Raw genomic sequence first — 12683 nt, forward strand, 5'->3', positions numbered from 1 at the left:
CAGGGACATGGAGCTCCAGCAATTTACTTTGTCCTAAGTTTATGGTGATTGAAATTTTCCTGATATTTCTTCCATCAATTTCATTACCCTGGGTATATTTTTGGGATGTTCCTACTATCTTTTTTAGTGAAAGTTGAGGGAAAATAGCCAGGATAGGTTCTACACACATTTCCAGCAGGCAGCTTATGATTGAAAATTTAAGGAGTTCAGGATTTAAGAGGTTGTGTGCCACGGGGATTGGTGTTGGAGCCCCAGTTTCTTTTGGCAAATTGATGCAAGTGACTTGGATGAGGGGACCAAAGGGAAACACTCGTAAGCTGAAGACAATTGTAAGTCATCTGCCATTTCCTTGTTTATCATTATTAATTCCCTAGGCTCGTTCTCTGTATGACTAAGGTTGGGAAGTATTTTTATGTTTTCTCTTTAGGTTCAGCTGAGTTCTTCCACATCACTCTGTCCTTTGGAGGGCGTTTACTTTGTTTTAGTTTATCATTTCCAAGGGAAGTGTGAGAGTTGTAATCATTTTGGAATTGGTAGGTCATGCGATATCTGAAGCTTGTATTTTTGATGTACTTTTATGGCTGACTAAATGATCTGGCACTTTTGTGATCTCCTCGGGGATTCAGCGAACTGAACACGGGAGTACACGTATGGGGCCATCGCTGGGGGTGGATGCTGCTTAGTAACCTAATAGTAGAGCGTGAACCTGTGATCGTCTCCATTACTCCATGCTGATTAAAGGGTCGAGCAAGATTAAAATCTTCGAGGGTGAGAGCAGAAACCAAACGGATGTTCAGCGCCGTGTGCCTGTGTTTGGATGGTCTCCCTTTCTTCTCACTGCTACTGCTGGGTGGGAGATGCAGAAGACTTGGCTCCCACCTGCCACGCTGCCAGGTTGGGGAGGAGTTGTTGCCCTACAGCCATTGGGCTCCTGCACAGGCTTCACTTGCCTCAGCACTGAACAGGCTCCATAGCTGTGGATTCGCTTCTCGGTACTCTGCAGTTCATGTTCCGTGTGATTTTGTTTGCTTTTATTTTACTATTTATGTGATTTGATGAAGGCACTTCAGCGCTGAGCTGACTCTGCAGCTGTGGCCTGCAACCATCAGCAGTCACCTGAGTCCTAAAGTGGCTCCGTGACTGTGGCCTGCAACCATCAGCAGTCACCTGAGTCCTAAAGTGGCTCCGTGACTGTGGCCTGCAACCATCAGCAGTCACCTGAGTCCTAAAGTGGCTCCGTGACTGTGGCCTGCAACCATCAGCAGTCACCTGAGTCCTAAAGTGGCTCCGTGACTGTGGCCTGCAACCATCAGCAGTCACCTGAGTCCTAAAGTGGCTCCGTGACTGTGGCCTGCAACCATCAGCAGTCACCTGAGTCCTAAAGTGGCTCCGTGACTGTGGCCTGCAACCATCAGCAGTCACCTGAGTCCTAAAGTGGCTCCGTGACTGTGGCCTGCAACCATCAGCAGTCACCTGAGTCCTAAAGTGGCTCCGTGACTGTGGCCTGCAACCATCAGCAGTCACCTGAATCCTAAAGTGGCTCCGTGACTGTGGCCTGCAACCATCAGCAGTCACCTGAATCCTAAACTGGCTCCGTGACTGTGGCCTGCAACCATCAAGCTTCTGGACCGGCTTCACTCGCCTCAGCATTGAGCTGTGAACTCACTTTCAGGGTCTCTGCAGTTAATATTCTGTATGTTATTTGTTTACTTTTTTATAGTTCACAGAAATCGTTCTTTTTTTCTACACACACATCGGTTTTTTGATGGTCTTTGCTTGAGTTTTTAAAAATGGTGTTCTATTGTGTTTCTTCGTTTTGCAGCTGACTACAAGACAAATCTCAAGGTTGTGTGCAGTATACATACCTTAATAATAAATGTACTTTGAACTTCATAAGAGTTTTTATAGTGAATATCAGTAAGCTTTTCTATGAAGTCAATCGTAGATAGACATTTGCTCCCTCATTAACCCAAATCAAAACCATTCGCTAGCCCAACTGAAATTAAACCGCAACACAAATCAGCAAATGAACCTAAACTGTTTTTCTGTTAGTCATAATCACTGGGTCCAAGTAATTCAGGATCTCCCCTCCCCATTAATAATTATTGGTTTCTAATTAATTCTGTTTGACATTTTACATTTATCCATCAAAGATGTTGAAACTGAAGTTTGTTTTTTTTTTCTATAGCTAATAAGCGACGGCCACATTGTATATGCAGAGGCACTATGGGATCATGTTACCATGGATGATCAGGAGCTTGGATTCAAAGCCGGAGAAGTCATCCGAGTACTTGATGCCTCCAACAAGGAATGGTGGTGGGGATTGATTGATGACAAAGAAGCTTGGTTTCCTGCCAGCTTTGTTCGAGTATGTTTTGCAGTATGAAATTTGAGAAATGTGATCATAGGTTGTCTTCTCCATGAGTGTAGATGAGTTAATATGTTTGCTAAACCTTACTTTTAATTTGATGGTATACTTCCCCTAATTTTTTCCCTCTCATTCCTCAGTTTTGTAGTTCCTCTGCAATATGTACACATCGATGACTACATTTGGCAAGTAACTTACTTCTTTGCCACTCTGATCTAATATAGCCAAATGCCCAATATCTGTTAGTACTTCTGGCAGCCATGTTTTTAAGCTCAATATTACTTTTTATTAATATTTTGAATTTGGATATAGCTGATCAATTGTTATTGTCTCTCCTTTATTTGCTCTGAACTGTGACAATTAAGTGTCACTCAAATTGGTGGGTTTGGAGTTTGTATATTGCACATACTAGTTAAATCTGGCCAATTTTCTTTCCTGAAGGACTTTAGTTTTCATAACAATTCAGTAATTTCATGATTACCAATGCTAAGAATAGGTTTAGATTTTTCTTAAATTTTGAGTTCAAGTTCTTGATGACCATGGTGTGACTTGATCTTGTGTGTGTTAAGCAATGATCCAGAACTCTTATCTATAGATTCTTTTGGGTATGCTTCATGCCAAAAGATCCTCTTCAACCCTGCATCAAGTTAATCTACAACATTGGCTGCTGGTTAGTTAATGTCATGTGCAGTGTTTGTATAAATGGCATTTCACCATTCAGTGACTGTGACCTTGTTCTCCTGTTAACAGTTAAAATGGATAGAATTGTTCTACCACTACTGTATCCCATACTAGTACAAAGGATTTGAATTCACTAGTATTGTATCTCAGTATTAATAAATGAAATGACAGATGTAAACTACAAAGACTGTACCCATGTTCAGTACAGTACAGTGAGGTCTAGAGCATGAAAATGATTTGGATTTGGACCTAAAAGATTGGACATGAACTAACATTATGGCCAGGTATCTCAGTTATTCATAATGGACAATGACAAATGGAAACTAGTTAAACACTTTATCATTTCAAAGAACAGCTTGGTAAGATTAATTTGTTACCTGTCTAAAGATATTTATTTTGTGAAATCAAACAAGAAAAAGCAACAATTGAGTATTCTCCAATTATAGACATTGCTCTTTTTAGCTATTGATTTATCACGGTAGTATTCCTTCATAATGTCACAACAGTTTATTTAAAATGTTCTAAGTAATGTAAAATGTATATTGTGTTGCAAAAGTTAGTTATTGTGGGAAAAGAATCGTTTTGTATTCCATCTGTTCTTCAGGAAGGTACATACTGTCAATTCTGTCTTCTATAGAGCACAAACGTTTGAGCACAGTACAGGGCCTTTGGCCTGCAATGTTGTGGCGACCCTATAACTTGCTCTGAGATCAATGTAACCCTTCTCTCCCACATAGCCCTCCATTTTTTCCATCACCTGCAGAATGTGCGTAACAAAGAATCTCTTAAGTGTTCCTAACTTATCTGCCTCTACCACCACTCCTGGCAGTGTGTTCCACACACTCGTCACTCTCTATGTGGGAAAAATAAACTTGCCTCTGACATTCCCACTATACTTTCATCCAATCACCTTAAAATTAAATGATTTGCACCCTGATAAATTCTCTGGCTGTCCCACTTGATCTATGCCACTTACCATCTTGCACACCTCTATCAAGTCTTACTAATTATTTTAATCTGGTTTCCATGTATATTTAAAAAAAAACAATTGTAATGAGGTTCAAACAGAGTATTCAATGAAGCATTTTAGATTACTTCAATTAACCAAATTTTATCAGTAGATTATTGGATTCAATACATTGATTTGGAATTGTTTTCATTTCAAGTACGAAGTCAACACTTAAATAATCTGGATTTAGTTGTAAAAACATGGCTGTACTTATATTTTTAAAACAAGTATTTATTTGAAAAATCAGGAGTTTGTTAAATAAATTTAGTTTTTATTTCTTGAGATTTAAACTAGATACCATTAAGTAATTCTACAACGCAACCAAAGAACTTGAGATTTTATTTTGTGCATTTTTTTCTGCAGCCATTAAATGATGATACACATCATAGAAAGTCTCTTTGGAAAAATATTTATTGTAATCTCATGATTTGAGATATGGTGATTGCACACCTGTGGTGGGTAGAGCCAGCAGTGCAAAATCTGCCATGCTGCCAGGAGTGGTGGCCTAAAGATAATAAGAACAACTGTATTTAATTATGCGGAGTGTTTGATGACTCTTGGCCTGTACCTGCTGGAGTTTAGAAGAACGGGGGGGGGGGAGGGGATCTCATTGAAACTTATCGAATATTGAAAGGCCTAGATAGAATAGACATAGAGAGGTCTAGGACCAGACAGCACAGCTTCAGGATACAGGATGTCCTTTTAGAAGAGAGATGAGGAACTTTTTAGCCAGAGGGTGGTGAATCTATGGAATTCATTGTCACAGATGCCTGTGGAGGCCAAGTCGTTTGGTATATTTAAAGCAGAGATTCATAGGTTCTTGTTAGTAAGGTTGTCAAAGATTACGAGGAGAATGGGGTTGAAAGGGATAATAAATCAGCCATGATGGAATGATGGAGCAGACTCGATGGGGGCGAATGGCCTAATTCTGCTACTATGTCTTATGGCTTAATACAAGTGACTTTCATCATGAGCTCTCGAGAAACAATGTGACGCAGAAAGATAAGTGTGTATGAATGTGTGCACAAGTTAGAAATTAGTTATATATAAGTTAGAATCTGGCTTAATGGATGTGAAAGCTTTTCTGGACACAGCAGGTTACTTGGAATTACTTTTACATTTTATTAGCTACGGGTGAACCAGGAAGGTGCAGTAGGTGAATACACCGGCAAGTTTCCAGATGAGCAGTTGGATACCCACTTCAATAAATATCACCTTCACAAGAATGCGGAAAACCAAGAGCAGATGAGAACAAATGTAATCCAAGAGATAATGAACACTGAACGGGTCTATATCAAGCATCTGAAAGACATCTGTGAGGTAATACAAAAATGTAATTCTGAATTTGGGAGGAGTTTTGCTGCAATGGCACCTTTGTATTTTTTCCCCCTGAAACGCAGTCTGGCTTGCCTTTGGACAAGCATATTTATTTACAAAAGACCTATAGTTGCAGAGAACGGTGTTTGAGGAAATGTCAGCTCTTCAATGAATTTATCAGTAATTTTCAAGAGTAGCACTTGATGTATGCATTTTCCTTTGTTTTCCACCAGTACAGAGGACCGGTTCTTCCATTTTAAGAATCTTTGTCCCAAAGTAACCTATCTAGCTTCTTGATCTGCTGCCATAATGTCAACCAACTTTATTTTGTCTACTCAAATCCTCTAACTCAGTGGTCCCCAACCACCGGGCCGCAAAGCATGTGCTACCAGGCCGTGAGGAAACGATATGAGTCAGCTGCACCTTTCCCCATTCCCTGTCACACACTGTTGAACTTGAACCCCCCCCCCCCCCCCCAGTCAGCCGGTCCCCAAGAATATTGTCAATATTAAACCGGTCCATGGTGCAAAAAAGGTTGGGGACCCCTGCTCTAACTTCCCTGCAAATCTGTGACATTCATTCCTTTTAAATTCAATCTTAGTAATCTTATTAATGTTTTTGACATAGATATCATTGTTGTGGTTTGACAAAGTACCATTCATACACTTAAGGGTGATTCTGAAGGGTTGATGAACAATGATCAGTCTGAAGAAACTGTGTGAGCTTTCTCTGACTTGCCCTGGGCCACAACCCAACCATTAAACAAGCCATCATTTTCCAAATTATCATCATCTCCTTAGGAGATTTTCCTTCCAAGATCTCTAACTTCAGACCCCCACTTCCTCATATGCCTTTTCTGCTTCCAGATCCACAAAAACATGATAGCCCAGGTAGACAAAGTTCGAACTTGTTCATTCTTCATGGAAATAATTTCTAAATATTTTGATGTTGTGTTTTCTTTTGCTTTGTCTGGTCTCCCCAATTATATATTCAATTTTGACGGCATTGTTTACCATTTCATCAGTACCCAAACCATATCCTTCAAAGTTTCACTGTAGATGTTAGAACCTTCATTACCTTTGATTTTTCCTTCAGCTATCATTAGGCTTACCATCAATATCAAAGCTACAACAGTACATGGACAACACAGAACATAGAATAGTACAGCACAGTACAGGCCCTTCGGCCCACAATGTTGTGCTGACCCTCAAACCCTGCCTCCCATATAAGCCGCCACCTTAAATCCCTCCATATACCTGTCTAGTAGTCTCATAAACTTCACTAGTGTATCTGCCTCCACCACTGACTCAGGCAGTGCATTCCACACACCAACCACTCTCTGAGTAAAAAACCTTCCTCTAATATCCCCCTTGAACTTCCCACCCCTTACCTTAAAGCCATGTCCTCTTGTATTGAGCAGTGGTGCCCTGGGGAAGAGGCGCTGGCTATCCACTCTATCTATTCCTCTTATTATCTTGTACACCTCTATCATGTCTCCTCTCATCCTCCTTCTCTCCAAGGAGTAAAGCCCTAGCTTCCTTAATCTCTGATCATAATGCATACTCTCTAAACCAGACAGCATCCTGGTAAATCTCCTCTGTACCCTTTCCAATACTTCCACATCCTTCCTATAGTGAGGCGACCAGAACTGGACACAGTACTCCAAGTGTGGCCTGACCAGAGTTTTATAGAGCTGCATCATTACATCGCGACTCTTAAACTGTATCCCTCAACATATGAAAGCTAACACCCCATAAGCTTTCTTAACTACCCTATCCACCTGTGAGGCAACTTTCAGGGATCCGTGGACATGTACCCCCAGATCCCTGTGCTCCTCCACACTACCAAGTATCCTGCCATTTACTTTGTACTCTGCCTTGGAGTTTGTCCTTCCAAAGTGTACCACCTCACACTTCTCCAGGTTGAACTCCATCTGCCACTTCTCAGCCCACTTCTGCATCCTATCGATGTCTCTCTGCAATCTTTGACAATCCTCTACACTGTCTACAACACCACCAACCTTTGTGTCGTCTGCAAACTTGCCAACCCACCCTTCTATCCTCACATCCAGGTCGTTAATAAAAATCACGAAAAGTAAAGGTCCCAGAACAGATCCTTGTGGGACACCACTAGTCACAATCCTCCAATCTGAATTTACTCCCTCCACCAAGACCCTCTGCCTTCTGCAGGCAAGCCAATTCTGAATCCACCTGGCCAAACTTCCCTAAGCCTACCGTGTGGAACCTTGTCAGATGCTTTACTAAAATCCATATAGATCACATCCACTGCACTACCCTCATCTATATGCCTGGTCACCTCTTCAAAGAACTCTATCAGGCTTGTTAGACACGATCTGCCCTTCACAAAGCCATGCTGCTGTCCCTGATCAGACCATGATACTCTAAATGCCCGTAGATCCTATCTCTAAGAATCTTTTCCAACAGCTTTCCCACCAGAGACGTAAGGCTCACTGGTCTATAATTACCCGGACTATCCCTACCACCTTTTTTGAACAAGGGGACAACATTCGCCTCCCTCCAATCCTCCGGTACCATTCCCGTGGACAATGAGGACATAAAGATCCTAGCCAGAGGGTCAGCAATCTCTTCCCTCGCCTCGTGGAACAGCGTGGGGAATATTCCGTCAGGCCCCGGGGATTTATCCGTCCTAATGTATTTTAACAACTCCAACACCTCCTCTCCCTTAATATCAACATGCTCCAAAACATCAACCTCACTCATATTGTCCTCACCATCATCAAGTTCCCTCTCATTGGTGAATACCGAAGAGAAGTATTCTTTGAGGACCTTGCTCACTTCCACAGCCTCCAGGCACATCTTCCCACCTTTATCTCTAATTGGTCCTACCTTCACTCCTGTCATCCTTCTTTTCTTCACGTAATTGTAGAATGCCTTGGGGTTTTCCTTTACCCTACTCGCCAAGGCCTTCTCATTCCCCCTTCTTGCTCTCCTCAGCCCCTTCTTAAGCTCCTTCCTTGCTTCCCTATATTCCTCAATAGACCTATCTGATCCTTGCTTCCTAAACCTCATGTATGCTGACTAGAAATACGAAAATAAAAGAGAATATTTTGGAAGTTCTTGCTGTCGTAAGCCAAATCAAAGGTGGTGATGAATCTGCATATTAGATTGAAAATCTGGCTGAGTGGTATCAATGCAACAACCTCTTACTTAATGTCAGCAAGACCAAGGACCTGTTATTGACTTCAGGAGGAGGAAACTGGAGATCTATGAGCCAGTCCTCATCAGGGGATCAGATGTAGAGAGGGTCAGCAACTTTAATTTCCTCGGTATTTCAGAGGTTCTGTCCTGAGTGCAGCCCGTAAGTGCCATTATGGATAAAGCATGGCAGAGCCTCACCTTTGTTAGGAATTTTCACAGATTTGGCATGACATCCAAAACTTTCACAAACTTCTATAGGTGTGGAGTGTATATTGACTGGCTACATCACAGCCTGATATGGAACCATCAGTGCCTTTCAACAAAAAAAAAACCTACAGAAACTAGTGGATATGGCCCAGTCCATCACGGTAAAGCCTGCCCCACAACTGAGCGCGTCCACACGGAGCACTGTCTCAGGAAAGCAGGTTCTATCGTCAGGGACCCCCACCATCCAGGTCATGCTCTCTTCTCACTGTCGTCATCAGGAGAAGCTCCACGGGAGCCTCAGGACTCACACTACCAGGTTTAGCAACAGTTATTACTCCTTGACCATCAGGTTCTTAAACCAGTGGGGTAACTTCATTCAACTTCACTTGCAGCAACACTGAACTGTTCCCACAGCCAATGGACTCAATTCAAGGGCTCTTCATCTCATGTTCTCCATATTTATTGCTGCTTTCTTTCTTTCTTTATTTATTTATTTATCATCATTATTATTATTATTATTATTATTTATTTTTATATTTGTACAATTTGCTGTCTTTTGCTCACTGTTGGTGTGGTCTTTCATTGATTCTATGGGATTTTTTTTGAGTATGCCTGCAAGATAATGAATTTCAGGATGATATATTGTGACATGTATGTACTTTGATAACAGATTTACTTCAGATTTTGAGGTAAAGCATCACAGATGGACAGAGAAATTATTCATGTTTCAGATTGACAATATTCTATTGATCTTTCACTATTGCCTTTATCTATGTGAATGATCCTTGCATTTGATCTTCCATTTCCCCTTATCTCCTTCCACTCTATGCGATATAAACAATGCTGTAATGGGGATCCATCGTCCTGTAGGATCGTTACTCAAAGTTCTGCATGCTATAGGTTTGGGAATACATCAGTGTATATAATTCACGCCTTGACTTAACATTTGCATGTTTCTGGATAGGGTCTATGGCTAGTGTTAAGTAATGGAATTACTGGATTCTGAATACTGAACTACTGAGTAATGGACCAGATCATAGGTAGAACAGTACAACACAGGAACGGTTCCTCTCACCCACAATGTTCTGTTGAACTAAATAAAAAAATGCTGCCTAATTAAATTGTGGTCTGTGAATTACAATAGTTTTAAAGAATTGTCTTTATAAATAAACAAAAATACATTTAGTGGCCACTTTATTAGGTACAACAGTATGCCTGATCGCTAATACAAATATTTAATTAGCCAATCATATGGCAGCAACTCAATGCATAAAAAAACATGCAGATGTGGTCAAGAGGTTCAGTTGTTCAGACCAAACATCAGAATGGGCAAGAAGTGTGATCTAGGTGACTGACCATGGAATGATTGTTTGTCCCAGACAGGGAGGTATGAGTATCTCAGAAACTGCTCATCTCCTGTGATTTTCAGGCAGGGAATGGTGTGAAAAACAAAAAAAAATTCAGTGAGTGGAAGTTCTAGGACATAGACCATAGAAATCTACAGCATATTCCAGGCCCTTCGGCCCACAATGTTGTGCTGACCATGTAACCTACTTTAGAAACTGCCTAGAATTTCCCTAGCAATTAGCCCTCTATTTTTCTAAGCTCTATGTACCTGTCCAAGAGGCTCTTAAAAGACCCTGTTGAATTTGCTTCCACCACCGCCACCAGCACTGCATTCTGCACACCCACCACTCCCTGTGTGGAAAAACTTCCCCTTTACTCCCCTCAGTACCTATTTCCAAGCATCTTAAAACTATGCCCCCTCGTGCTAACCATTTCAGCCCTGGGAAAAAGCCTCTGGCTATCGACACGATCAATGCTCTCATCATCTTATACACTTCCATCAGGTCACCTCTCATCCTCCATCGCTCCAAGGAGAGAAGGCCAAGTTCACTTAACCTATTCTTGTAAGGCATGCTCTCCATTCCAGGCAACATCTTTGTAAATCTCCTCTGCACTCTCTCTATAGTAGCCACATCCTTCCTGCAGTGAGGTGACCAGAACTAAACACGGTACTCCAAGCAGGGTCAGACCAATGTCTTGTATAGCTGTAACATTACCTCCTGGTGCTTGAACTCAATCCCATGGTTGATGAATGCCGTGTGGATGAGAACGTTAATGAGAGAGGTCAGAAAAGAACAGCCAAACTTGTTCAACCTGACAGGAAGGCAACAGTAACTCAAATAACCATACATTACAACAGTGGTGCTTAGAAGAGCATCACCGAATGCATAACCTGTCAAACCTTGGTGTCGATGGGCCACAGCAGCAGAAGACCACTCTGGGTTCCACTCCTGTCAGCTAAGAACTTGAAACTGAGGCTAGAGTGAGCACCAAAACATCACCTGGTTTGATGAATCTCAATGTCTGCTGCCTATGGTAAGGCCAGAGATTGGCAGTAACAACGTGATTCCATGGATCCATCTGTAATGTAGGATGTACAACAGGCTCAGAGGTTCAGGCTGGTGGTGGTGGTGTCATGGTGTAGGGAATGTTTGCCTGGCACACATTAGGCTCCTTAATACCTGTAAGATCTATGCGTTTTATTTCATGCTGGTGCGTATTGTATTTTGTGTTATGCATTTATCATGGGTTACAGTAATTTATCATGTGGGTTGGGGGCGTGGTGAAAGCTAATGAGTATAGTTAGTTATTGTAGTTTAATTAATAAGGAGTGAGCTGGGGATATTTTTTTGTCGACTGCTAATTTGGACGCTAATTACTCTTATTCCACTCTATTCCTAATTTAGTTTTGTTTGTGTTTTTATCACGATATAAGATCGCTCATCTTTGCTGCTTCTGTAATAAAGTATCGATTGTACTATTTTCCGATTTGGAACTCAGTTATTTGGAAGCATGTCGAACAGTGTTGAATCCCTCAGTCGGTCTCTCAGCAGTTTTGGTTTGTAAAGTAACCATTACAGTTTTTCAACAAAAAAAAATCGTTATACCAAACAAACACTAATCTACTGCAAAGGATTGCCTTGGACCTGTTAGCGAAACTGGAGCAGCTTGTGGTAGGATTATCTGCGACCTTTTGTTGATTCATGCTGTGTATTTATGGTTTGAACACAGTTTTGAATGGTCAGTGCTGCCTGTCCACTGAGGACCGTTGCTTGATTGTGTGGTGTTTGCCTGTGGGCTCATCACTTTGTTTTATTGAAGTGTTGAAATATTCTCCTGGTTGCCAGCATTTGAATTGAAGGCTGCTTGTTTAGCCTGTTTTAAGCACTGTGGATGCGCTGACAGTTTGTTTGTTGCCTACGTTTATTGAGTGGAATATCACCAGTGTATTTTACAAATGTGCTGTGAGTGAACAAAGAGGTAATTGTGAATTACGCAATAAAGAGAAAATAATATGAGTTGATCAAAGCATGGAACTGATGTTGACAACCCTGAAGTTGGGGGCTGGCAAAAAGGAAATTAAGCTTAACTTCAAAAGCTTTAGCTAGTAGAATCAAAAGTCTTCAAAAGAAGTATAAAACAAATGTGAACAAAATTAAATGTTTAATATCATCAGCTGAGGATCTTATAGAAAATAAGGAAAATACCTTACAAGTGCAAACTTGTCTTGAGGACTTGACTAATCTCTGTGAAGCTGTTGCTTCAAATACGTCATATACCAATCTCTTTACTTCCCTGCAATGAACAGGAAAAAATGCGAGGCCAAACAGGGGAAAAAAACAGACTGAATGTTTTTCAACCATTGATAGCTATAGCAGTGCATTCAACGAGATTGCAAAACAATGGTTGACCCAAATGTGCTACAGTGAAGGTCATGTTGCTGCAATGAGTAAATGTGTATGTCAGCTTTCATTAGTTGACTTTTCTCAAATTCCAAGGCATGTTTTGACTATGCATATAGCAGATGATGTGAAACTGAACAACAGTGTGTCAAATGTCAGCACTCGAAGCTCTG

At 41.2% G+C, this 12683-nt stretch overlaps 1 protein-coding gene across 8 annotated transcripts in view; it reads left to right on the plus strand.

Annotated features, from left to right (window-relative positions):
- Positions 1-12683, plus strand: part of LOC140200153 (spermatogenesis-associated protein 13-like) — a 256449-nt gene that overhangs the window by 211214 nt on the left and 32552 nt on the right. For all 8 annotated transcript variants that reach the window (XM_072263027.1, XM_072263028.1, XM_072263025.1 and 5 more), the window contains 2 exons: positions 2189-2368; positions 5187-5378. In XM_072263027.1, coding sequence (XP_072119128.1) covers positions 2189-2368; positions 5187-5378 — 372 coding nt within the window. The remainder of the gene's footprint in view (positions 1-2188; positions 2369-5186; positions 5379-12683) is intronic.

Source organism: Mobula birostris, chromosome 7 (assembly GCF_030028105.1).
Source record: "Mobula birostris isolate sMobBir1 chromosome 7, sMobBir1.hap1, whole genome shotgun sequence".
Lineage (NCBI taxonomy): Eukaryota > Metazoa > Chordata > Chondrichthyes > Myliobatiformes > Myliobatidae > Mobula > Mobula birostris.